Genomic DNA, 25,685 nt, shown 5'->3' with positions numbered 1-25,685 from the left:
GAATGCCTTGGGTGCCAGGCAAAGACAACCGTAATGCAATTTCATATATTTTTTGAAAAATATTTATGTCCCATGAGCATTTCTGAATCACATGAAATGAAGTTCCTGAGAACATTTTATCAGATATAAGAGATGATCTAAATAAATAAAACCTTCTCTTTCTGAGTATCTGAAAAATCATTTGTGGTCTGGGGGTTATGTGCCATTCTTTCCACAGATAGTTTAGCTGTTGGATCTAATGTGCTTATTTTGTTGACATTTAAGACACGAACCCAATCACTGCATAAGGCTTTCTTGGGTGTATTTTAAATAGGGAGATGACATAAAATCTCTCTGTTGGCAAAATAAAACCTTTTGGGGAGTCAACTAGGAAACCCAGAGTACTTCTAAATATTGATTTTCCAAATAATTATCTTATAAAAATTATGTACACACAAAAATCCAGCACTTTTGTATTTCGGTGCAGTACTGTAAGACTCTTATTTTGATAGCAGGGCACAGTGGCCGACTTTTGGCAGCGTGACTTGAGGATATAATTAACAGCTGACATACACTCTGCTTCCTGGACTCTTGATTTGTCTGGGAACATATTTAGAGCTGGGCAATAATGACCTATTTGCACAGCTGGATTCATTCTATTCTTAAATCTCTGGAAATATCCAAGTCAATGTGAAAGGAACGAGTGAAATACAAGTGACTAAGTCTGGATTTCAAGGAGAGAAACAAATGATCTGAGATGAACAAAACTGTAGTTCAACCCTACATTAAGGGATTTGTTCAAGGCCCATCTTGACTTAAGACATAGAGACATTTGTACACATGTATATGAATACACAGGGACACAAAGGAAACCAACCAGTGAGTCTCAGGAAAATGCTGCTAAAAACACGGTTATCATATTAATAGCTCAGGTTCCAGATCCAGGGTGGATGTAGGGTTCTATTTCTCATAATCCCTCTCTGCCTTTGAAACCAAAATAATGTAACCCTAAAGTCAAGAGAATTTTTGTTGCAGAAGGATCCTTAGACATCATCTAGTCATATCTGCCACTCAGTGCTAGAACTTTCGCTGCAAATACCCCCAATACAGTCAGTATACTGTTTGGAGAGAGTCAGTTTTGCATAGTGGTTAAATGCATATGCTTTGGGGCAGAGACACACCTGAGCTATCCAGGCTCTTCCACCCACTAGCAGTCTCTTACTTTAACCTCAATTTCTTCCTTTATAAACAGTGGGTGATAACAGTCTCATAGGGTGATTTGTGAAGCTTGAATAAGCTAATAAATGTAAGGTGTTTGGCACATAATAAGGTCTTGGCACATGGTAAGTGCACAAACAAAATGTTAGCTAGCATGGGCTACTATGAGTGACAGGGAGTTCATTCTGAAGTTAAAAGAGCAGCCTCAGCTTCTAGGAAGGTCTAAATTGGCTGTTGGCTACTTCCTTCCCACGGGTCCTAGTCTGCCCTTCAGAACTTAACCAAAGCCCTGAATCACTAACCACAGGGCAGGCAGTGCTCGTGGCCCACCCGAGTCTCCCTGGTACCAGGCACTATGGACCCAGCTTCACTGACTGCTCTCATGTCACCCTCCATGGCCCCTGCCCTCTTTCCTGGACAGGCTCCAGCCTGCTGGAGTCCCTTTAAAGGAGGCATGTGTTTGGCTCTGTATACATAAGGTTATCATATTGACAATCCTGACAGAAGAGCTCAGTCCACGAGGGGGAAGGTGGCATGGGGGGATCACCTAACCCAGACTTAGACTGTGGTTGCAACTGAAGCCCAGAGGCTGCTGTCAAGGGTTTGCTAATAAGGGAAACAGTGAGCTAGCTTTTTGCCAGCTCCCCAACATTTGGCATCTCGATTTCCTCACCTGTGGAATGAAGGGAATAACAGTACCTCCCCCACTGAGGAATTGTGAGGATTTAGTGAGGTAATACTTCCTCCTCTCCCCACTTCTGGTCTGGTTTTAATGCCCACTAGTCCACTGAAACTGCTTCCATCACAGATACCAAGGAGCCTCATATGGTCTCATACCACGATCAAGCCTTGGTCTTCATCTTTCTAGACCACTTAGCACTTGTCACAGCTGATCACTGAACACTCTCTTCACTTGTTTTGCAGGACACCACCCTCTCCTGTCTGTCTTCCCCTCTCTGGCTACCCTTACACAGTCTCTGTTGTTGGATCATTCTTCTCTTCTTAAGCTCTAGATGTGCAAGAGTCCCAGGTCAGGCCCACTCAGTATCTACACTCACTCTCTAGGTAATATCACCCAGGGTAATCCTGGGAGGAGAGCAAGGAGTGGACAGGAGTGTGGAGTCAGACTTCTGGGCTGAGTCCCAGCTCTACAGCTCTCAAGTTGTATTATGGTGGCAAGTGATTGAGCCTCTCTATGTCTCAGTTTCCTCATCCATAAATAGGGAGGAATTTCCTAAAGTTTTTATAAAGATTAAATCAGTTAAAACAGGTAAAGTGTTTAGAATATGGTAAGCATTCTCTATGTGTCAGCTACTATCCAGTTCCATGGCTTTAGATGTTCACTCCCAGTGCTCACCATTCCCCCAAACTCCAGTCTCATTCCTAAATCCTTCCTAGTATCTTCATATTGATATTAAACAAGATCTCAAAGTTCATAGGTCCAAAACTAAACTCTGACTTCATCCCATCTCCCACCCTCCTTTCCTGGGTCTCTCCCATCTCACTAATAGGCATCACTATTCATCGAGTTGCTTAGAGTCATCTTCAACTCTTTCTTTCCCTCATCCAACTTGCAGCAAATCTTGTTACTCCATTTTCAAAATACAACCAGAACCTGATCTCTTCTCACTACCTTCTACGACCACCATTTGGACCATCTGCCATCTGTGATACCACCTAATTGGTGTCCCTGTTTCCCTTCTTGCGCTCATATGATTTATTCTCTACCCAGGAGCCAGAGTATGTTTTAAAAATAAAAAGCAGATGCTGCTTCCCTGTTCAAGCTCTCCAATGACTCCCCATCACATTTGGACTGAAATCCAAATTCCTCTTATTTCCTCACAAGGCTTCTATAGGACCTGCCTTGGTCTACTACTTGGCCTCGACTGTAACCACTCTCTCCTGCCTACTCTCCTCCAGCCTCACTGTCGGCCCTGTGTTTGTGCAAAACACAAGCAAGGTTCTACTGCAAGGCCTTTGTACTTGCAGCTCTCTCTAGCTGGAATGTTCTTCCCTCACATCGTCACATGGCCCTTCCTCATTCCTTTGCAAACTCTGCTCAAATGTTACTTCTCCCAGAGGCCTCTCAGTCCACCTCACCTAAAAAACTCACCTCTTATCCTCACTCCTGCCCCATTACTGTCTGTTTCTTTATCCTACTTTTATTCATAGCACTAAATAACACATCTGACCAGATATGCTTGTTTTTTTGTCATGCCTACTCAGCCATCTCCTTGGGAGCTGCAACTTAATTATTTTTGCTGTCATATCTACAGCACCCAAGATGTATCTGGGACACAGCAGGTGGTTAATAAATGTTTCTTTCTTTTTTTTTTTTAATGCATAAAGAGTAGTGCTTAGTGCAGTTCCTGGAGTCAGAGTTAAAGATGTGAGTTTGTGATATTAATTTTAGAAGTCAAAAAAGGTTGAACAGAAATGCCCAAAGTCTTTATAAACACTATTTAAGATATCAAAAACCAAAATGCCACATTTCACCCCACTTCAATATATATCCATACATATTTTACTTACTTGGAGTTTCTTCTAAAATTTCTTGGAACTTGGTTCTCTCATAATCTATCAACTGGCGCTGAAGATGTGGTCTGAGACTCCGAATTGTAAAATTCACCATGTCCATTTTCATGAGGTCCAGGACATGAAATATTTGTCTGAAAATTTCATAGTTAAAATAGTTAGACAGGTGATCAAGAAAATCATCTGAAATTCATTAACTATTATTTATTTTACAGGCTGGAAAAGATAAACATCTCCAAAATGGTTTCGAAATTCCAATCACTTTGACAAGGACACTTTTCATAAAAGGCATTACACATGCATTCCAAATGTATTCTTCCAGAGATCTCAAGAGTATTTGCTTTAGCAAATATACTTCCAACTGATTCATTACATTCAGCCATAGACTGACAGACACTAAGAAGTATAAACGATGAGTCTTAACAATGAGACAAAAAGAGATTCAAGAAGGAATTTTCTTTTGAAAGTCCCTGAAATTTTAAGGAGTCTGAATATAGTATACCCTGTTCCTATCCCTAAGGAAATAAGAAAAAAAGAAAAGGACAGGGCAGTGAAGCACCAGGGAAAACACTGCATTTCAGAGTTGGGCAGCCCTGTATTCAATAACAGCTTTACAGCTGACCAGCTCTGTGGCCAGGAACAAGTTACTCCATCTCTCTGAGCCTTAGTATCCTCACCAGTGAGAGAAACGGACACGATCAATCTTGGAGAGATATTGTGAAGAATCAATGAGATAGTCTGTTAGAAATGCAGGGACAGTACCAACCACTAGATGCTCAATATATGAGCAAGATGAACACCACAGATTTGATTATCACACATGGGTAATAAGATCATTCAAAGCAAGGATTCCACAGCTGAAGAATCTCAACCTGCCAGAGCTGAGCATAACTCTTAAGGATATTTACAACCCATTTTACAGATGAAAAAAGTGTGACTTGAGAAATTGTCAACTTTCCCAAAGTCAGAAAATAAGGAACTTACTATATGCAAACCAGTTTCCTCACCTTCCCTTTCCAATACTATTACATGAAATTTAATTCTCTATGTGGCTGTATTCATACAACAAAACAAAAAAAAAAAAGGAGAAGAATTTGCCTCAATGGCAAAAAGTACTGTACACTCCTGTTTCCTCTGGGATCACAAAGAAATTGTTGCCTACACAGCCAAACTAGAGTCTTTATGATCTTACTGTGTACATCACTTCCTTAAGGAAGCTGCAGCAGTTAGCTAGCCAACCACCAAAGGTCTGTTTCCCTTTCTGCAGTGTGGATGTGTGGCTGGGAAATGTGATTCCACACAGCAACCACTTCAATCTACATGGGACCACAGGACTAGGCATAGTCAGTGGAATATATCACTTCTGGGCCGAAGTGGTTAAACATTTAATATGCCTTCCTCAGGGCTTCCCGGGTGGCTCAGTGGTAAGAAAAAAATCTGCCTGCCAATGCAGGAGATGTGGGTTCAACCCTTGGGTTGGGAAGATCACCTACAGAAGGGAATGGCTACCTACTCTAGTAATCTTGCCTGGAAAATCCCATGGACAGGAGAGTTTGGTGGGCTACAGTTCATGGGGCTGCAGAAGAGTCAGACACCACTGAGAGACTAAACAGCAGCAGCATGCCTTCCTCATGATCTCTTCCCCATTCACCAGCAGAATGTAAAGGACTCCAAAGACCTGGGTGGAGCCAAGGAGAGAAGGAGACTGGGTCCCTGAATGGCGCTTGGAAGGCTGCCTGACCAAGAAGCCCTGACTCAGACTGGGGCGTGAGTGAGAAACAAACAGTGGTTAAATCACTGAGAATTCAAGGTTTACATGTCAAAGCAGCTACCAATGCCCTACCTGATCAAGGCTTCCTTGAGGAGATTAGGTGCCTCTGCAGGGGCCCTATTAATCCTCTCTACTTCCCCTCCCACAGCACTTTATCACAACTGTAATTCCTTGTTCAGGGTTGTCTCCCCATTAAACTGTATGCTCCCTGGGATCATATCTGCCCCTTTCATCACTGCATCTCTAGGGCCCAGCGCTGCCAACTAACACCCTTGTTTGCTCATTCTACGTGAAAGTTCCATGCACACCATAAATGATTGACTGACCCCTTGCTTAGTCAGTTTTTCCCTAGGGTGAAGGGTTCCTTTGGGAAACCAGTTACCCACATTTCCCTTCTGAATGCACTCAAAGGTACTTTCAGGAAGTGCAAGCAGCCAGCACTAACCTCAGCACCTCCACGATGTTGCTGGTGGCCTTCAACTCCCGGATGTCGTCATCCCGAACCGGGGCACACAGCTTTCCCATGGTACTGATGACGTAGTTGGCCAGGCCTTGGATGTTGACAGCACTGTGCTCAGCCTGCTGCCTAATGAGGTCTGTGTCTAAAACTTCACAAATCTGGTTGCGAAGCCTGTTGCCACCAGGAGTCAGGAAAGAGAGGAGAATCTGCACAGGGATAAAGAACAGCATCATCACATGAAGAAAGGCTGTCATTTTTAAAATGTCATTGTCTAGACGACCAAGCTCCCTGCCCTCAGTATTTGAATGCCCTGGATATCACGGAAGTTTGCCCCGATTCGGTGGTGGATCAGAGAAGCATGACAGGGTCCTGTCCTAAAAAGAAAGCTCTATCTTCTGAATGAAAGCCTTCCCTTCCCTCCTGTGGGAAGTTACTAACACCATCATAATGAAAATAACTGGCAAGGAAGCAATAGCATTGAAAGAACTTTAAAAAGTTTACAGAGAAATCATGTAAAGAAAGAAAAAGTTGCAGATCAGGGATCCAAAAGAACCTTTTAAAGAAGGGCAAATAGTAACACCCCCATGGGCCCCATTGGTATAATACAGTATATTTACATGTGAAATATATATTATGGGCTTCCCAGGCAACCCACTCCAGTATTCTGGCCTAGAAAATTCCATGGGCTGTATAGTTCATGGACTTGCAAAGAGCTGGACACAACTGAGCGACTTTCACTTCACTCACTCAGGAAACTGAGACTCAGGAGAAAGCAGAAGCATTTCACTAAAGCAGACCTACCTAACCTGGGCTCTGTGCTCTGAAGCACCACAGCCACCGCCTACCAGCTAAGCACTGGCCTGTGTTCCGGTCACTGCCCCATCTCCACTCTCCTCTCAGAGGAGCAGGCAAAAACTCTTCCAGTGATTGAACTGGCTCAGTGTTTCAAAAAGAGCCTCCAGTACTCTCTAGAGAACAGAAAAACAGTCTTTGGGGCGGGGTGAGGGCAGAGGATTACTAATGAATACAGACAACATCAACTTGCCTCTCTGATTTCTTCAAACAGTTTGATGGCGTGTTCATACTCGGGAGGCTCTGCATTCAGTTCTGATTCCAAGACATCCCAGAAGGCCTGATGGACAATGTGCCTCACTTGACCGGCCAAGCTATGGGAATGAAATGAATCACTTTTTTTTAACATAAGCACTATTTTTCCTAATTATAAAAGAAATATGCTCATTGTAGAAATCTTAGGAAATGCAGAAAAACAGAGAATAAAAACTGCTCATAATTCTATTATTAATCTTTTGACATATTTGACATATTTCAATGAATGGTCTTAATACAACTTTTTTTAGTAGTGGTCTGTAAATATTATATACTTATTTCATTTAATATTCTGTCTTAAGTGTCTCCCCTAAATTTTTTAAGTGCTTCCTTCCTATAGCTTTCGACAAGTTCATAACATTCTGTCCTAGGACTTCCCTGGTGGCACAGTGGACAAGAATCTGCCTGTCAATGCAGCAGACACAGGTTTGATCCCTGGTCTGGGAAGATTCCACATGCCATGGAGCAACTAAGCCTGAAGCCTCAACGACTGAACTTGTGTGCCACAACTACTGAAGCCCGCATCTACAGCCTGTGCGCCACAAGAGAAGCCACAGCAATGAGGAGCCCATGCACTGCAATTAGAGAAAGCCCATGTAAAAGCAACACCAGATGCAGCCAAAAATAAAAATAATAAAATTCTGTACTAAGGAGATACCATATTTCACTCATCCACCCTTCTTTTTTTTTTTTTTTTTTTTTTTTAATATTTTGGCCACACTGCACAGCATGTGTGATGTTAATTCCCAGACTAGGGATCAAACCTGTGACCCCTGCATTGGCAGCAGAATCTCAACCACCAGACCACCAGCAAAGTTTCTGCAGCTAGCCTTCTACACAGATCTTCAGACCTGGTCTAGGTTTTTGGGATGAGGTGGCCAAGTTGTTCTTTCCCTAATAGCGGGCATTTTGTGGCATGGAACAGAACAGATTGGCCCCAAGGAGACATGCATTTGAATGCCTGCCAGCTCCAGCTTAGATGTCCCATTTAAAGTTGGCCAGACCACATTTCTGAAATAAGAGCCTTCCTAGAAAAGCTTCACAATAGAATAGGTGGCCACCTTGCTTTATCCTGTCAATGTCAATGCCCCAAAATAGGTGCATGTTAAAATACACATCCCTACTGAACTCCTATACCATTTTGCAACTGCTTTTAGAAAAGCACTTATTTCCCTGAACTGTAATTTACTGTATGTAAGTTTCTCTCCCTCACAGGGCTATGCACCTCTCTCAGATAGAGGCCACTTCTTCTTCTAGGTACCTGCCATCATACCTAGCATAGTGCTTGGTATTTACTGAAGATTTACTGAATGCATGGTGAATGAATTGATAATTTGACAGTTAAGCATATCACTTAAATTTTCTTTTTAAAGCTCAAATAGCTAAAATACACAATAATGTTGGAAATAAAAACTAGCTTTCTGAGAAGCATGACTTAAAACTGTTTTTGTAACTGCAAATACTATACTCTACTCAGTCACTTTAAATGTTAAAACTTAGTCTAGTTGCCTGAGTAGATTTATTCAACATAAATGCCATTCCCAATGTCTGAAATGCTCTCAAGCAATTACAGAACAATTAGAAAGGCAAACATTACAGGAATGGACTTTTGCTCTTGACTTTACAAGCCTCATTTACAAGCCTTTATTGGCTTGAATGGACCAATCAGGAATGAGCTAAAACAACTTTATAGTTCCTTGAAGGATATCAGGGTTTAAGTTTTCCAAACTTCTTAGATTTCTAATTTGGGGTGGGTAGTGATGGGATCAATCAAATCATTTATAAGCATTCCTACCCAGTATCAGAAATCTGACTTATTTTATCAAGTGTTTCTCCTCAAGAAAATACTTGGTAAAATATGAGAGTCAGCCATTTTTTAAACAGTAAAGGAGACAGTGCTTTGAGAGCAATTGCCTGTCTCCTCATTTGTCACAAGTAATAAAGCATGATGCTTTGATGAAAAAAAAAAAATAGTAACAACTTGGCCACTGTGGAGGATCATCTGAAAAGTCAACAGCTAATGCTATGTTATTTCACTTTTAAGCAAAGGCAATGTGTTCTAACCCTGTCTGTTGTTTCTCTTGCTCACATTTTCTAGCCATGGCAGAAAATGAAGAGAAGGAGAATTCCTATCTTCCACAGTATCAAAGTACTCATGTGCAAGGCACTTACATGCTCAGGAGCAGGCATTCAGGGTGAGTATTGTGGAGAATGTGAGGCTCAGATACAGTCTCAGCAGAGCCAGGATTCAAACCTCAAGGTCTGTCTGATCATAAAGGGCCCTCATTCAGTTTGTATTTGCAACTTATGAATTTAAAGCACAAATATTCCCAATTTGTCTTTTGCTGCACTTCATAAAACATACTCATTTTAAATTTAGAAATTCATTTTTATTAGTCAATAAATGTTTATTCAAAATTCAATATGTGGTAGGCCCTGTTTCAGGCGCTGGGGTGATTCGAAAAGAGTCTGCTCTCAAAAAGCTTACATGTTGGCAGAGACAGAAAGACAAAAAAACACATCGACAATGAGTAAGACAATTTCAGAGGCATGAGGAAGGCAGAGGAAGACAATGTGGTCCACAGTGATGAAGAGGGTGCCCATTTGATGGGGTGGTAGAAGAAAGTTTGTCTAAGACGGTGGGTGACCTTAGAGCCGAGACATGAATGGGGAAAAGAAAGCAGCTGGTAAAGACCTATGGGAAAAACATTAAAAAGGAAGATGAAAAAAATCCTCGGGATAGGATCAAGCTGGTGTGGCACAGGATCAGCAAGGAAGCCAGTGTGGCTGAAGCAAGCAGGAGGGAAGGAATAAGAGACACAGCTGGTGAAGGAGGGCCTTGATAGTCATACTTACTATAGAGTTGGAATATTTATTCTAAGTGTGATAGAACCACTGAAGGGTTTTAAGCAAAATCATGATTTAATCTGATTTACCCTTTAGAATGATCACTGTGGCTGCCTGTGCATGTGGAGGACAGATTGCTAGGAGCTAAGGATGACGACTGGGCAACCAGCTAGGATAGAAAGAGTCTAGGTCAGAGATGATGGTGACCTGGCCTAGGGGTAGAGTAGCAGAGCTGGTAAAAAGGATCGTAGTGAAACGCAGTCACCATAGAAAACCAAACAGATGCACCTACTTTGGCCAGTAATCTTAAAAAGTATTCATGATTATTATGAACAACATCCCCAGAAGGAGGACTATGATCCATACTTTTAAAAAGGAAAATTACTATGTTTATTCTTTTGCCGCTTTAAAACAAAAACTTGCTGAATGGAATCAAATATTACATGTTGTCTTCACTGATGGAGAGAAAGCCTCCTGATTTATAAATGGCACTGTGAGCTTTCAGATTCAGTGTGGTTATCCATGGGCCAATTTTGCCTCTAAAGCTTATCTACCTGCAGTCATGGCTGCAAGTCTTTTCTTCTCTTTGTCCCAGGGGACTTGTGAATGACCAAAACTGCAAAGACTGAGGTGGGGTACAAGGACATGGCTCTAACTAGAGATCCCTTGGGCATGATGTTAACCAGGGGTACCTATGCTGTTGTGATTCCTACCTCCAGAGGCTTCTAGATAGACTCATCATTCTGGCAACTCAGCTGCATTCCTTTGTCTTTTACAATCTGAATATCAGTTTTTAATAAGTCAGACTGAAAAGATTTCTTGAGCATGTACTACGTGTCAGGCCCTCTGCTGGGCAATAAGAACAGAGCAAACAATATAGACATAGTTTCTCCATTAACAGGGCTTTGGGTCCAGTGGAAAAGACAGACATTGAACCTAAAATTATAAGACACCTTAACAAGACAGAGGGAGAGGGGGCTACAGGAGTCTTTAGAAGGTGATTTCATGTAGTCTAGTGGGCTCAGGAATGTCAGGAAAAGCTTCGCTCAGGAAGTGACATATAAACTGAATTCTAAAACTCTATGAGTGACATATACCCTAGAAGAATGGTTTTAAAAACAAAAGAAATTAGAGAACTAAATATAGTGAGTCTTCTATATATGAATGAGTTCCATTCTGAGAGCTTGTCCGTAAGTCCAATTAGTTCGCATGGCAACCCACTCCAGTATTCTTGCCTGGAGAATCCCATGGACAGAGGCGCCTGGGGGCTACAGTCCATGGGACTGCAAAGAGTCAGACATGACTGAATCGACTTAGCATGCCCGCACCAACAAAGTTAGACTAGGTACCCAACTCACACAATTGGCTATAGAGTACTATATTGTAACAGTTTTATAATACTTTCCACACAAGTAATACGCAAAAAACAAGTACACACACAAAATAAAACATTTTTAATCTTACAGTATTGTACCTTTAAAAGTACAGTAGCACAGTCCAACAGCTGGCCTACAGGGGCACATTAGTAACTTTGAAAGCTTGCAACTTGAAGGTTCATATGTAGGGGCTTACTGTACTGTTAACTCCCAGTAGACATTATACGAGACTGTCCAGGAATCAGTGTGAATATTTGTGTCTGCAGGACACACACATACACACAGACAGAGTCTGCAGCACGGTTCATGCACAACAGATGCCTCCACGTTACCTGCTCTCAGGGAGGGCATCCTGTTTCAGTTGAAAGTTCTCATTTACAGCTATCTCATGAGCAAGAGTCATGTTTGACAAGTTCCTTGCTGCAGCCATCACTTCGTCAAATGTCACAACCCTGGGAGGGCTCGTTGCTGAAAAGAAAACAAAAACCTATTAACACTATGGAAGAGGAGTTGCCAACTAGTGATGCACAATAGTGACACGTTCTGACGCACACAAGGCTTACGCTACTCCAGCACGTTATTTTCAAGGTTTTACAAGTAAGAAGAATATATACTAAAGCAGGTAGATTCCCATGCTTGATACTTACGGCTTCAAAAATTTAGAAATTCCTTTGATAGCTTCAGTTACTGTATTGATAATAAACTGTCAAGTGTTTCTTAGGAATTTTTTATTAATATAGGCTATTACAAGTTACTTTTAAAAATTAAGTCGCTTCATTTTCCAGCACATACTACTATCTGCATCTATTACGTGTACTCTACAGGAAACTGATGACTACTTTTTATACTGTAATTCATAACATTAATTTAAGGTGGCTGACTATGAACTAACTGATTTTTTTAAAACTACAATATCTAAAAGTGTACGCAGTATAGCACAAGTCTAAGTTTTGCTAATTGGTGGTTACCATTTGACTTCACTGAAGCATAACTTAACCTGCTTGAAAGACTGTCCTGAAGTGATTAACAAGATAATTTAAGTAAGGAACATGGCAAAAATTCCATAAATGTAGATAATTAAAATAAATCTGGTAAGTTGATCATCTACTTCTCAGTAGGCAATAGGGAGTAAAGAATTATTTCAGTTATTTGAAAAAGATTATTCAAAAATTATTCTAGTAAGTCATGTCTTTTTGAAATCATTCCTGGAACTCTCAGCTTCTGTTAATTAAAAACCATTGCCTTAAATAATGCTGACTGCCACCAATGCTTTGCTATCTAAAATAATTTCAGAAATGAGAAGACAAGGAGATGGTGGAGAAGAGGGAGATGGAAGAGGAAGAAGAGGAGGAGGAAGGAATGGTGGTACGCAATTAGTAAAATCCTTTTTCAGGACACCTAGGTGCCCTGCTGGAGACGTCAACCCTGTATATAGTATAAAGAATGAGAAAAATCACTGAAAGCTGGGTGGCTGCTAATAAATTCTTTTGCCAATTCTCTTCCCCATTAACATTCTCCTTGAAAATGTCTGTACCCTTTAGTCCAGGAATCTAATTATATAAAAGGAATTCCTCGAAAGGCTATATGTACCACAATGTTCATAATGCATTATTTGTTAAGCAAAAAAAAAAAAAAAAAAAAAGGAAATGAACTAAATGCCCCATGATAAACAGAAGTTAAATAAACTGATGGTGTATTCACTTGATAAAGTAATAAGTAGTCATAAAAATGTTTAAAAAAACATTATCATGAGTAAATGTTTTAGTTATAATAGTAAGCAAAAAGTACACGGATATGTGCACATGTATGTCTACGTGAAGAATGAAAATACGACAAAGCACTGTCACAGCTGTCATCTTTGGGTGACGTTACAGGCAATATTTTCTTTTCTATCTACTTTTCCATGCTTTGAAAAATGAGAATGTACTAACTTAAATACAGATAAATAAGTTTTTTCCAAAGGGGGCATTTGATCATATTAAATGTTAGTTGCTTCTCTCTTGCATTTGCACTGACAACTTGAGGGGTTATATTTTCTATATAAAATGTCAATTAAAAAGCTAAAATAAATAAATGAAAGACAAATACACTGCTTTGCACATCTCTAGCGTTCACACACAAAAAAGGAAAAAGATGTCTCCCTTCACCATGGCCATCTTTTTAACTCTCACATCCCTAGTGTAGTAATTCTCCTCATGGGCACCCCTTTGCTGGGGTGATTTGCACAACTGTTTTTGAAATCAGCAGGAAACCCATTAGATTATTTCACTTCCTGCCTGACCCTTGAGTTGGGGCAAGTTTCCTTCCATGTAAATCAGAAAGAACCGATTTGAATTCTTCCTTGAATGTGACTCAAAAAAAAGATCTTGAGGAGTAGTTTTCCACCAAGTGAGAGAGAAGACAGGGTGGGGTTGGAAGACCTGATTTACAGTCAAACCAGAGATCAGAGACAGTGATGAAAATAAAAACAGACAGACTCTAAACTTCAGTTCAGTTCAGTTGCCCAGTCCTGTCTGACTCTTTGAGATCCTATGGACTCATAGGGAAGCATGCCAGACTTCCCTGTCCATCATCAACTCCTGGAGCTTACTCAAACTCATGTCCATCGAGTCAGGGATGCCATCCAACCATCTCATTCTCTGTCATCCCTTTCTCCTCCTGCCTTCAATCTTGCCCAGCATCAGGGTCTTTTTCAATGAGTCTGTTCTTCACATCAGGTGGCCAAAGTATTGGAGTTTCAGCTTCAGCATCAGCCCTTCCAATGAATATTCAGGACTGATTTCCTTTAGGATTGACTGGTTTGATCTCCTTGCAGTTCAAGGGACTCTCAAGAGTCTTCTCCAACACCACAGTTCAAAAGCATCAATTCTTTGGGGCCATATGACCCAGCAATACCACTCCTGGGCATACACACCGAGGAAACCAGATCTGAAAGAGACACGTGCACCCCAATGTTCATCGCAGCACTGTTTATAATAGCCAGGACATGGAAGCAGCCTAGATGCCCATCCGCAGATGAATGGATAATGAAGCTGTGGTACATATACACCATGGAATATTACTCAGCCGTTAAATGGTGCTTAGTTTTCTTTATGGTCCAACTCTCACATCCATACACGACTACTGAAAAAACCATAGCTTTGACTAGATGGACCTTTGTTGGCAAAGTACTGTCTCTGCTTTTCAATATTCAGTGGCTATATATTGCTGAGAGTGTGTACAAGACAGCTGGGGTGCCCTTCCAGTGCATTCCAGTATGTCTAGAAAGGAGGGGAAGTCAGGACTTTGCTCTCACTAAAACATGCATCTAGGGACTTCCCTGGTGGTCCAGTGGGTAAGACTCCATGCTCCCAATGCAGGGGGCCTGGGTTCGATCCCTGGTCAGGGAAGTAGATCCCACATGCCACAACTAAGAGTTTGCATGCTGCAACTAAAAATAGGGCCTGCAGGCTGCAACTGAGACCTGGTCCAGCCAGATAAATGAATAAATATTTTTAAAAAATATTGATTAAAAGAAAAAACAAACATGTGTGTCTAGAATCAAGCCCAGCACCCCCCCAGGCTCTGCTCCCTGTCGGCTTACAGGCAGGAGAGCTGGATTTGCTGGAGGAGTCACTTGTGAAGCTCTGCCTGGAGCACTCGTAGTCGCTGAGAGAAGCCATGCTCTCGGAAAACCGGGAAGAGTCGGAATCGCTTGGCTGGTCCTCGCCCACACACTGCTTCTCACCACTGAAGGGCATTTTGTGTCGTGGGAGTGTGGGTAGAGACAGCGCCTGCACAGACAAACAGATCCTGCATCAACCTTCCGCGGTGCTTCCACCAGTGGTGCCCATGCCTCTTCCGGCATAGACAGCCACGTCCTCTGTGTCACAGCACCGGAAAGCCCCCCAGCAGATGACCTCCTCCCTCCCGTGGCACCCAGGCCAGCCTGTCACTAGGCCTGCAAGACTGCCTTCAGAAAGGGACTCCACAGCCACAGGTGTGGCTCCCACGGGACACACTCAGTGTGAACACGGAGCAGCTCCCAGCAGGAACAGATCCACGAAAAACAATGTCCAGAGCACATGCACTCTCCGCTGAGGGCTACTGAAGCGTGGGAGTGTAAGAGTGAGAGTGCGGGGCTCCAGGTTAGAAGCTTGTTCTTTTGCCAGGCGACCTTGGAGAAGTCACTCAACTTCCTCCCTCCGGAGTAAAGCTGGGCTGAAAGACTCACCTCGTGGGGTTGCTTGAAGATGAAACAGGATCCATCTTATTAAAGTGCTCAGCACAGCATTCACATGTCAGCTAGCACTATTCCTCTGTCTTTGTCTTACATAAATTATTTTTGAAATCAGTCTCTTTAGTGGTCTGTGAGTCTCCTGGGGAACGAGGAGCTACTAAGTAACATCTCTGGCTGCCAAGTTGATAGGTTTTCCTTGTCCATTTTGTCACAAACTGCCACGCTATGAAGCACAAGGCCTGAACTTTGGTTTGTACTTGATAACTTACCAAGTACCCACAGCCACCCAACGAACAAGCAGGCACAAAGATGCCGGTTCACAGGCGGGGGTGAACAGGCTCTGGGAGACTTGCTGTGCCACAAAGCCAGTCCCTGGACTCCACATCCAGGGCTGTTTCTGACACGTCAGATTCCTTCCCGGGGAAGGGCAGGGCAGCGGGCCCAGTCACCCCCTGGAAAGGAGACCTGGGGTACGCTGGATGCTCACACCAAAACTCAGGTTCCTCAGCCAGGCCTGTGAGGGAGCTGGCCCTGATGCCTGAGTGTGGCACTAGCTGACGCTGAGGGGAAGCCCAGGCCCAAGGAGAAAGGCACCTCAGATCCTGAATGGACAGTAATGACAGCAAGAGCTCACCGAGCTTCTTTAAACCTGAACCAGCAATGAGGTTCTCTGAGCTTTTAAAACTGTCAGAACATGAAACCACAACTACCCACAGAATGCCTGGAAATGCCTGAAGTTCCTTCAATGGTCCCTTTCAAACATATTAGGCGCCTACTGTGCACCAAGCCCAGGGAAAAGTAACAGTGAACAAAATACGCAAGGCCATCCTCTCATGCCGCTCAGGTCCAGTCACCTAAAGCCATGTGTCAGATGCTGGAGGGCAGGAAGGGGACACCAGGCACTGCTGAGGGAGCACCAGAAAGGAGAGGCAGGCTGGGGACCGGGTGGAGGGGCTGAGCCTCTGCTCAGAGAAACAGGGCTGTTTTTTTATCCTCTGGGTGATGACAGAGAAATGGATGGGCCTAAGAGGGTCTTAGAAGGTCAGAAGTCAAGGGCACTGCCCCTAGCCTCACCCAAGCAACCTCTACGGTCCGTCGTGCCACTTGTAGAAACACACCCTTGCTCAGCCCTCCGCTTTCGCAAACAGAAAATCACCAACTCAGAGGCTGCCTCTGCAGACTGACCGGGAGGGAGTGGGGTGGTGCTGGAGCTGCCAGGAAGCTTCCCCACAGAGACGCTACTCCCAGAGTTCCAAACCAAACAGCTTGGACACAGGCTACAGACGGCCTGACCCCTGGCATTCTCAGTGGTGGGTTCACCCCCTTGACCCCAGGCAAACTAGCTTTGCGCTTTAACTCCCATCTGATACAAGGGGGTGTGGGTGTGGATGGGGCTAGAGCAAGACGAAAATGGTCCACTCTAACCCTTTCAATTCCACCAAACCCCAAGTCCCAGATGGAGAGCTTGCCCTTCCCTCTGGCTTTCTCTCTTTGCCAACGTTTACTTCTCATGGATGGCATTTCTCGAAAATGCTGGTTTTCGAGGAAAGGAAACCAGGAAGCCCTCCCTCTATGCCTGGCTAGAGCTAAGGGCACTGTTCTCTGTCCACCTGCAGCACATCTCTGGTATCTGCCCCATAACAGAGTCTTGTAGTAATTTTCCTCCCTTGGCTACTTTTTTTTTTTTTCTTTTTTTTTTCATTTATTTTTATTAGTTGGAGGCTAATTACAATATTGTGGTGGTTTTTGCCATACCCCTGGCTACTTCTGACTCCCTGTGTCTCGTCCACCATCAGGGTCAAGTGTGTGACAAGCATTCATTTGGTGTCAGCTGAATCGGAATCCCCGAATCCCATCTGGTACAATTGCAACCAGAATATTTGCAAACTGATATTCCGCATTTACAAACGTGCTGCTGTCACAGGTTAAGGCCTGGAGCAAAGAACCTACCATCTCTACCTGCCTTATGAGGCTTAGGACTCAATATTCCCTGGTCCTGTCATACTCTCAAACTAGAATACCTTAAGCTCTGCTTCCACTTTATTATTTCATTCATTCATTCAACTGTGACAACTGTGCCATGATGTTCTGAGATCATTTCTCTTCACTTTGGCTATTTTTCTAGGTAAAAGTGAATAAAAACTTTTCATCCATTGGAATTTATGAACTAGGTTAATAGCTAAAACTGTCCATTTCACTTTTATACTCCAGCTGAACAGCACACCTCATAGGTTTCTTAATTGTGTTTAACGAGGCAGCTAAGTACAAAGATTTTTTATAAAATGAAAAGCTCCAGGTTGGGAGGTAGAAGTCCTGGGTATGAGGCCTGACTCTGCTGTTGATTTGCTGCATGACTTCACCCACAATGCATCTGCTCTCTTCACCTCATTTTTCTGAGGGGGTTGGGCCAACTATCAAGTGCCTTTTATGAGGAACTGCTAAAATGCTATATAGACCCAGAGTTCTGTGAAGCATCACATCACTAGAAGTTCTGAGAAATCAAATGTTTCATGGCAGACATGCTCAATAACATGCAACTATGCTTTCTTCCAGGCTCCCCAGCTGGCTCAGTGGGTAAAGAATCTGCCTGCAATGCAGGAGATGCAGGAACTGAGCGTTCAATCCCTGGGTTGGGAAGATATCCTAGAGGAGGAAATGGCAACCCACTCCAGTATTCTTGCCTGGAAAATCCCACGAACAGAGGAGCCTGGTGGGCTACAGTCCATGGGGTGGCAAAAAGTTGGATACAACTGAAGTGATTGAGCATAGCACATACACAGTTTGCTTTCTTCCAACAATTCACTGGAGTAGAGTTTCTGGCATAGGGGATGTAAAGAAAATGGAAAAACATCAAAATGTTTAGAAATCCTGTTTAATTGGTAGAAGCCTTTACATGACAACTGGGTTTTCAAGATCTGAACAGAAAGTTTTCTTTGAGGCCAAAAGAAATGGCCTGCATTCTCAAATTATTAATACCTAACACATAGGGTTGGTGAGAGATTTCATTCAGGCAGTATATATTGGAGCAATGTCTGATACAGAGTAAACAGGATACAGATGTTTGCTGTTGTTAGTATTATTTGCTTTGGTAGTTATTATTATCATCATTTTAGGCATTAGAAACTCTGGAAGGAAGAATAGTTTCATTCCATGGTGATAAAAGCATGTTCCCCTACAGATAACAAAGACTGGGAGTTGACCTAGGACAGAACTCTTGCATTTGTTTGAAATACAAAAATCAAAAGCAAATGGTGCATCATGGTAGAAACAGTCTTCTCCAAGTCCCTTCACACTTGCTCTTACCTTTCCTGGTCTTAGGTGTCCATATAGGTCATCTGGGGACAAAGCTACTTCACTCAAAAGCATTAAGGGCAATTAGACTGCTTTTAAAGCTATTTTGGATTCTCTCTTAGAATAGTGACAACAAAAGCAGGTTGTTTCTTTAAGAAATGTAATGCTTCTAATACCGACAAACTAGATCTACTTAACCTTCACCAGTGCAACTCACAAACAAACCAGACAACTTTCTGGGAACACCACATCTCATCCCACATGGGAGGATTTACTCAGTGGCCAAAGGTAAAGTCAATGTGAAGAGAGGAGGTAACACCAAAACAAAGCCTCCAGCACTATGGTGTATCACTATTCAAAGAGATTAATCACATTTTTCATTGTACTGTTCCACATTTTATAGTAATAAAGGCAGTATAATCATTCCGTCCAAGATCAATGACTGGGAGGCAGGAGGCACTTAAATATGTATTGTGGAATGAATAGCCATATGACCACTGGCATTTTAGAGAAGAGGGAACAAGTTACAGAGACCTGAAGGGGCTCATCCTGTGTTTCACCACATATAAGGGGGAAATCAGTTTTTATTTGCCAGTGATCCTCAGGCTGTGTCCAGATAGCTGACTTTACTTTCTTATTTTCTTTCTGCAGCAAAATCTACCTGCAAATGATCCTGCACTGGTTCAGAACTGCAAAGATCCACCCGTCACCATGCACATGTCACCAGGGCAGTAAGGACATTGGCTCCGGAGCCAGGAGGACAGGATTCTTTATCTCAACTCGTGATACTTATAGACTGGAGACAGGGAACTTACCCTTGATGAACTGGGGACAGCAGTATTATCTATCTTATAGAATTGTTGTAATTGAAATAGTATATGTATTTAAACTCCTACTAAGTGCTTGACAGATATGAAATATTATTTTATTCTTATTGGAAATTAAGAAGTTTTAAAACATGTCAGTGTCATAAAAAACAAAGAAAGGTTGAGGATAATGAAAGGGGACTTGACAACTGAGTGCAGTAGATGATCCCAGACTGTATCCTGTACCAAATTAAAAAATGCTATAACAAACATTGCATCAGTTGACAACACGGTTACAATACTTGAAACTAACGTCTGTATTATAATGTCAAATTTACTGAAGTTGATACGTGTGCTGTGATTATGCATTGAGGAATAAAGGCCTATGATATACGCAACTTTCTCTCCAATGATTCAAATGAGAGAAAAAGAGAAAACAATGAAGCCTATGGAACAAAATGCTAATAGGTGAATATGAATAAAAGGTAGACAATAGGGAGTTCTTTGTACTATTCTTGCAATGTTTTCTGTAAGTTTGAAATTACTGCAAAGTAAAAGGTTAGAAGAAGAAGTACTGTACCAAAAGTTCAAGTCTAATTCATAACAGTCCAGTCTCCTATAATTTTATGATCTTGATTGTTCCCACTGCTATGTTAGCTTAGATAGTACTCTATTATAAAATCTCTTCTAGACAGTCAAACTTTCTCAATGTCCTTCTTGAACAGTGCCTAATGAATAAAACAAGAAATTGTCCAGAACCCTTCAGAAAAGGCAAAAGAAATTCCTTTTAAGTGTTCTTCTCCAGGTGGGTCCCCTCTTCCTACAAGGTCTCTTGGCAGTGGTTTATAATCCTTCTGTGATTTGGCCTTTGTCCACTTCATTCTGTCACCATTCTCCCCCTAATTTTTCATATTCTGAACATAATGGCTTTCTGTGGGTTACTCTGACACACCAGACCTCCTTCTTTGGAGCACCTGCACCTGCTATTCCCTTCTAGCGGGATGTTCTTTTCCCTGATCTCTGTGTGGTCTTCTAAGTGACCTTCCTTGATATCCCTACTCATTCCATTTATTAGTCATCTTAGAGCTTAGAGTGCTGCCTGGGATAAAGCAAGAGCTCAGTGAGCATCACTCATGAACAAATTAAGTCACACTATTCACAGGACAATTTGGGTTACCATTCTCTGCCTCACTCACATTGTTTATATTCCCATTATGCAGTAACTGAAAGATAGTTGTCTGCAAATCTGTCTCTCCATTAAATTTTAAACTCCTTTCAGGAAGAAGCTATGTCTTCTTCCTCCAGTTTCCAGTGCCTGTCTCAAGCATTTCCAAGGCACCAATAACTCAAATTAGCAAAGACTCACAGTCCCAGAGCTTATAGAAACTTTCACATTGTAACTTTTCACCCTCTTAATGCTAAACTGGTAGCAAAAAATAACAATTGGAGGTAACAGTTATTGAGTACTTACTATGACTCAGCCCCTGTAATAGGTGCTTAAAATGTTTTATTTTCTTGAATCTTCATTATAACTTTGTTAGCAAAGGAATCATTATTCTCTTTTTAGAAGGAAGAACCTGAGGCTCAGAGAGGTTAAATAATTTGCTCTAGGGTTCACAGCAGTGGCAGAAGCACAACTATAATCCAGGCAGTGGATCCCTAAAGCCTGGGCTCTTTACCACTCTAGGATGCCTATAGAAAATGTGGAGAACTGTTCATTCTTTCCACTCCTATGCGGCTGAACTGATCTATCCATCACCACATGGACCCTTGCACATGTGATAACAAGTTGACCTTCCCCCCAGGGTACCTGCTCAAGTGCCATACCACAAAGGGCATCACTGAAAGAGTTCATTGACCAAAATCATTCTCATCCACTGCACTAGAGTGACTGAAAATTCTCCATCAGGAAGCCTTTCTTTATGAACTGCAAAATCCCTCTTTAAAACCCAAATATTATCAAAAGGGTTAATTGTTTACAGCTAGTATGAGTCAGAAGCATTTTGAAGTGAATTACTCAGATTATCCAGCAGGGCCCTGAGGAATGGAACCCATGCAATTAAGGTTAAGTCATGAAAAAGAGAAAATTTCAAGAAACATCTAGCAGGTATCATCTTTCAAGACCCGATCAAGGTCGGGTGCAAGGACAAGCATTCACATATCTGTAGTAAAGGGTAGGGAGTCACAGGAGTCAGGTTGGACTCTGAAGAAAACGCTTCAGATGATATGTGAAATCTTCATCTTCTGCAAAGTGTTGCTTTAGAACCACTCCTAAACAATAGCAGTGCTAAAGAGTTATCCGCAGGCAGCAAAGCAAAAACCATAGAGCAGAGAGGTAGGTGGCTGCTCCATTCAGCTACAGAATACTGGTCTTCATCAAATTAGAGCCAACAAAAGGCTAGATAGAGGCCAACAAAGCCGGTCATTGTCTAAAAAAGCAGATGTTCCTGCCACCCATAACATTACAGCATCAGGGAAAGGATTCCCAGGCACTGTGTACACTTGAAAACACTTCTCCCACCTCTGGCTGACCTGTTTTAGTACCTGTTTCCTCCTCTGGACCCTCAACCCTCCACAAAAGGGCACTGAAGCTGCTTCATACACAACTGGGTATCTTCAGCCTTGGGTCACTTTAAGTCAGGCAGCCTCCAGGGGCTGCCAGGATGATAGATGAAATCCCCGGAGGCAAGAGGAAAACTGCAGGCTGGGCGCCCTCTAAAGTGAGAACCACTCCCATAACCTTATTAAATTTGGCAGGTTGGACAGAGCAAGACTTTTGACTGGGTTGGAGACCATGGGACCACCGGGGTCTTGGGGGCCAAGGGGCCCTCTGGGGACAAAGACAGCTTGTCTAGTTTCTCCTACGTGAAAGTAACAGTCTAACCATCGCAAGATGATGTTTCCCAAGACTTAGTCACTTGAGGACCTCTCTTCACGTCTGTCTCCACATCTCTATCCTCACCTGTGCTCTATCAAACACTTCTCTTTATTTGGACGAGATTTTTGCATTTAAATAGATTTGTTTTGAAAGGAAACCTTCTATCACTGTGAAATCGCTCGGTTTAAGGGAACAGTTTTCCTTAACACTAATGAAAACACTTAACCACGTTCGTCCACATGCCATCCCAAATCATCGCTGTGACCTGGAGTGGCACCATCCAAAGCAGCAGCCTTGGGACGCACAAGCCACCCCGGTGGGCCTCAGGGGTTCGAACCCGGGCTTGACCCGCATGTCCCGCCTCCTCCTGGTAACCGAGGGTACCGTCGCGGGAACGCATCTGCACACCCCTAGCCCGCGTCCCCTGGGCGCCCCTCCCCTTCAGAGGCACGTTTCCTGTCAAAACAAACCCTTGGGGGAGGGGACAGCGGAGGCCGAGGCTAGTACCGAGGAAACCCCGGCAACTAACCCCAAACACACGATCGGAGCTCCTCCCTGCCCTGACCACGGCTCGGTTCACCCACCCCAGCCGGGCCAGCGGTCGCAGGCGACAAGGTGCCCCCTCCCGGAGCCCGGGTGATGGGAAGCCGCTCGCGGCGCCCTCGCTGGCACGGGCTCAGAGGGAGGTAAACAGAGGCCAAGCGGCTACGACCCCGACCCCGGCCCTTCCAGGGCCCGAAGCCCGCGGCCGCCCCAACACCCGCCGCGGCCACTCGGTGCCCGCGCCCCGCTCCCACGCGGGACGGCGGTTCGAGGTCAAACAAGGGATATGGGGAGGGGGTTGGGGAAGCGAGAAGCCGGGCTCTTCCGCCCCTGGCCGCGGGTCCCAGGACGCAGCTCCGAGGTGAGGTGCGGGAGGCCGTCGGGCGGCTACTGGGGTGAGGCGTCCCCCTCTGCCAACCTGGCCGGTCACCTCAGAGAACGCGACCCCTTCCCCGGGGATGGTACGCACCGGGTCCGGCACGGAGACAGGCGGAGGAGAAAGACGACTGAGGGAGCTCTCGTCAGGGGTCTTTAAGTGTTCCCTCGCCCAGGACCGCACAAACACCTTGGAAACTCACGAGTCCAACAACCCTCAGCCTCCCCGGCCCCCCCACGCGGTATTTAAAGGGCCGGGAGGGACTCTAGAGAGGCAGCCACGGAGTGGCCACCACGTTAGTGGAGTGGGGTGGGGGGAAAGACCGCATGAAGGAGAGGGGTGAATCTAGGGCATTTCAGCTTTGATGTCAGAGTTCTGACAGACCTGACCTTATAGAAAACATCTGCCTCAACTTCGAATGAAAGAGACCCAGGAGAGCTTGGATTGGGGGTATTTTGGATGCCAGAGGGAACGGTTCCCCCCCGTGGGCTGCGAGTGGTGCGGTCCGGGTACTGCTAGGGGCGGGGAGAAGAGTGTTTACGGAACTGGGGCAGCCCTACCTCCCAAGCGCCCGGTATTGGAGGCGGGACCTGTTGGGGCTCTGGGGGCGGGGCCAGTCGGGGCGCTGGGGGGCGGAGCGGAGCCGGGATTCTGGGGGCGGGGCGGAGCCGACAGCGGACAGTCCGGTGAAGCCCTGGATTGACCCTACTGGTCTACAGGGCTTCACACCATCGTGAGCAGTGCAGCAAACTGTCTGGCCGCAGGTGGAACTTTTACGACCCGAACACCCCTCATCTAGACCAGGCGATCCAAATTAAGTTCTCACTATCACACGGTCGAAACAGAGACAATCTAACCCACTACGGGGGACGAAGAACATTCCTACGCACGTCAGCAACCAAATTGTCATCTATGTTTGTGTCTGCACCTACACAGAAACAGGAGTCCAGATTTGCATAGGACTAGACAGGACGATTAGCTCCTGGGAGTCACACCCACTCAGGCTCTCTGAAGACATAAACTTCGTATGCGCGCAAAAGATAAAGCGTCTAACTTCCCCTAGGGTTCTTGGCAACACCTATCTCCGAGAGAAGTTTCAGAAGTTTCGTCAGTGGCTAATGTAAATAAGCAGTCCCAGAGGAGCTCTGTGCGGTCAGGCCTACAGTTCTGCTCTGTTGTGGGTGTGCTTCCGAGTCTACAGAAACACCCTTCCCCCAACTGCACACAGGAAAACTGCATCTTCTGCCAGGTGTAAATTGGGGGTTATTTGAGAGATAGAGTCATGCAAGAATGTAAGTGACTTTTGTATAGGCTCAAGTACTTCCATTTAGTGCTGAAATCATGTCTGGTTTGGTGGAGGGAAAATTGGTTCTATTAGTAGGAAAAAACAAAACAAAACAGGCAACATTTAAAGGAAGATGGAAAGTCAGTTAACCTAGATGGAACCATTCAGTGTTAAAAATGGCCCTATCTTGGGTTCAAACCCTCCCTCTGACATTTGCTACTATGAGATCTTGGTGAATGGGAAAATATTATAACTGTCTAACTGGGGCTATTGTGAAGATGGAATGAGATAAAGAATGTACAGTGCTTAGGGTTGTACACAGTAAGCACTCAATCAGTGCTAGTTGCTGAAACTATTTGGCAAACCACTCTGAACAACCTTAGCTGGTGATCTGAATAAATTTGTATTTGTGTCCCCTAATGCCACTCTTTCCTCCCTTCTCCTAAAATACACAACTTGGTACAAATCAAGAGATTAAAGAGAAAATGCTATTGCCACCCAGGTTCTTTCCTATGAACCTAGCTTATGTCGTTTGTTGGAATCAGAAGTCAGGTTGACAGAAGCCTCTAATTTCAATTCTTGCCAAATAACCACCACCACACAACTGCCATCACCACCCTAGAGACTCTACAATAGAAAGATTAACTAAAAATATCCCCCAAACTTCTGGACACTGTGGCAATGACACATGGTAGCTTTGCTTTCTTTCTTTGCCTTGCAGGAGCTTGTGAAGTATTGTTTGGCCGTATTACATAACGTGAAGCAGGTACGCATGAGTCAGGAGGGTTGTCCAGTCTACCTGGGTCACCAGCTGCCTGGGCATGGCATGTATTTTAAAGCTCACATATGTGATTCTCAAAGCCACAAGGAAGCAATTTTTGTCAAAACAGATGAGTCAAGTTTCAGCACCTGCTGGGGTGAGAACTTTGAGGCATAAAAGGTAGGGTAACATCAGAGACCCATGCCAGAGAGAAAAATCTCCTGGAAAAAATAA

The 25,685-nt window shown here is 43.8% G+C and overlaps 1 protein-coding gene across 2 annotated transcripts in view; it reads right to left on the bottom strand.

The window, feature by feature from the left end:
- The window catches only part of TCP11L2 (t-complex 11 like 2), a 37,554-nt gene extending 13,899 nt beyond the window's left edge, over positions 1–23,655 (bottom strand). Inside the window, exons 1-6 of one of the 2 annotated variants that reach the window (XM_065938418.1) lie at positions 23,500–23,655; positions 14,877–15,066; positions 11,626–11,761; positions 7,009–7,129; positions 5,949–6,169; positions 3,730–3,866 (exon numbers count right to left, since the gene is read on the bottom strand). In XM_065938418.1, coding sequence (XP_065794490.1) covers positions 3,730–3,866; positions 5,949–6,169; positions 7,009–7,129; positions 11,626–11,761; positions 14,877–15,033 — 772 coding nt within the window. In that variant the 5' untranslated portion in view covers positions 15,034–15,066; positions 23,500–23,655. The remainder of the gene's footprint in view (positions 1–3,729; positions 3,867–5,948; positions 6,170–7,008; positions 7,130–11,625; positions 11,762–14,876; positions 15,067–23,499) is intronic. The other variant, XM_065938419.1, reaches the window with a different exon arrangement.
- Between the last annotated feature and the right edge of the window lie 2,030 nt (positions 23,656–25,685).

Source organism: Muntiacus reevesi, chromosome 1, assembly GCF_963930625.1.
Source record: "Muntiacus reevesi chromosome 1, mMunRee1.1, whole genome shotgun sequence".
Lineage (NCBI taxonomy): Eukaryota > Metazoa > Chordata > Mammalia > Artiodactyla > Cervidae > Muntiacus > Muntiacus reevesi.
The sequence above is the reverse complement of the archived record's forward strand: the minus strand, read 5'-3'. Positions and strand labels throughout refer to the sequence as shown.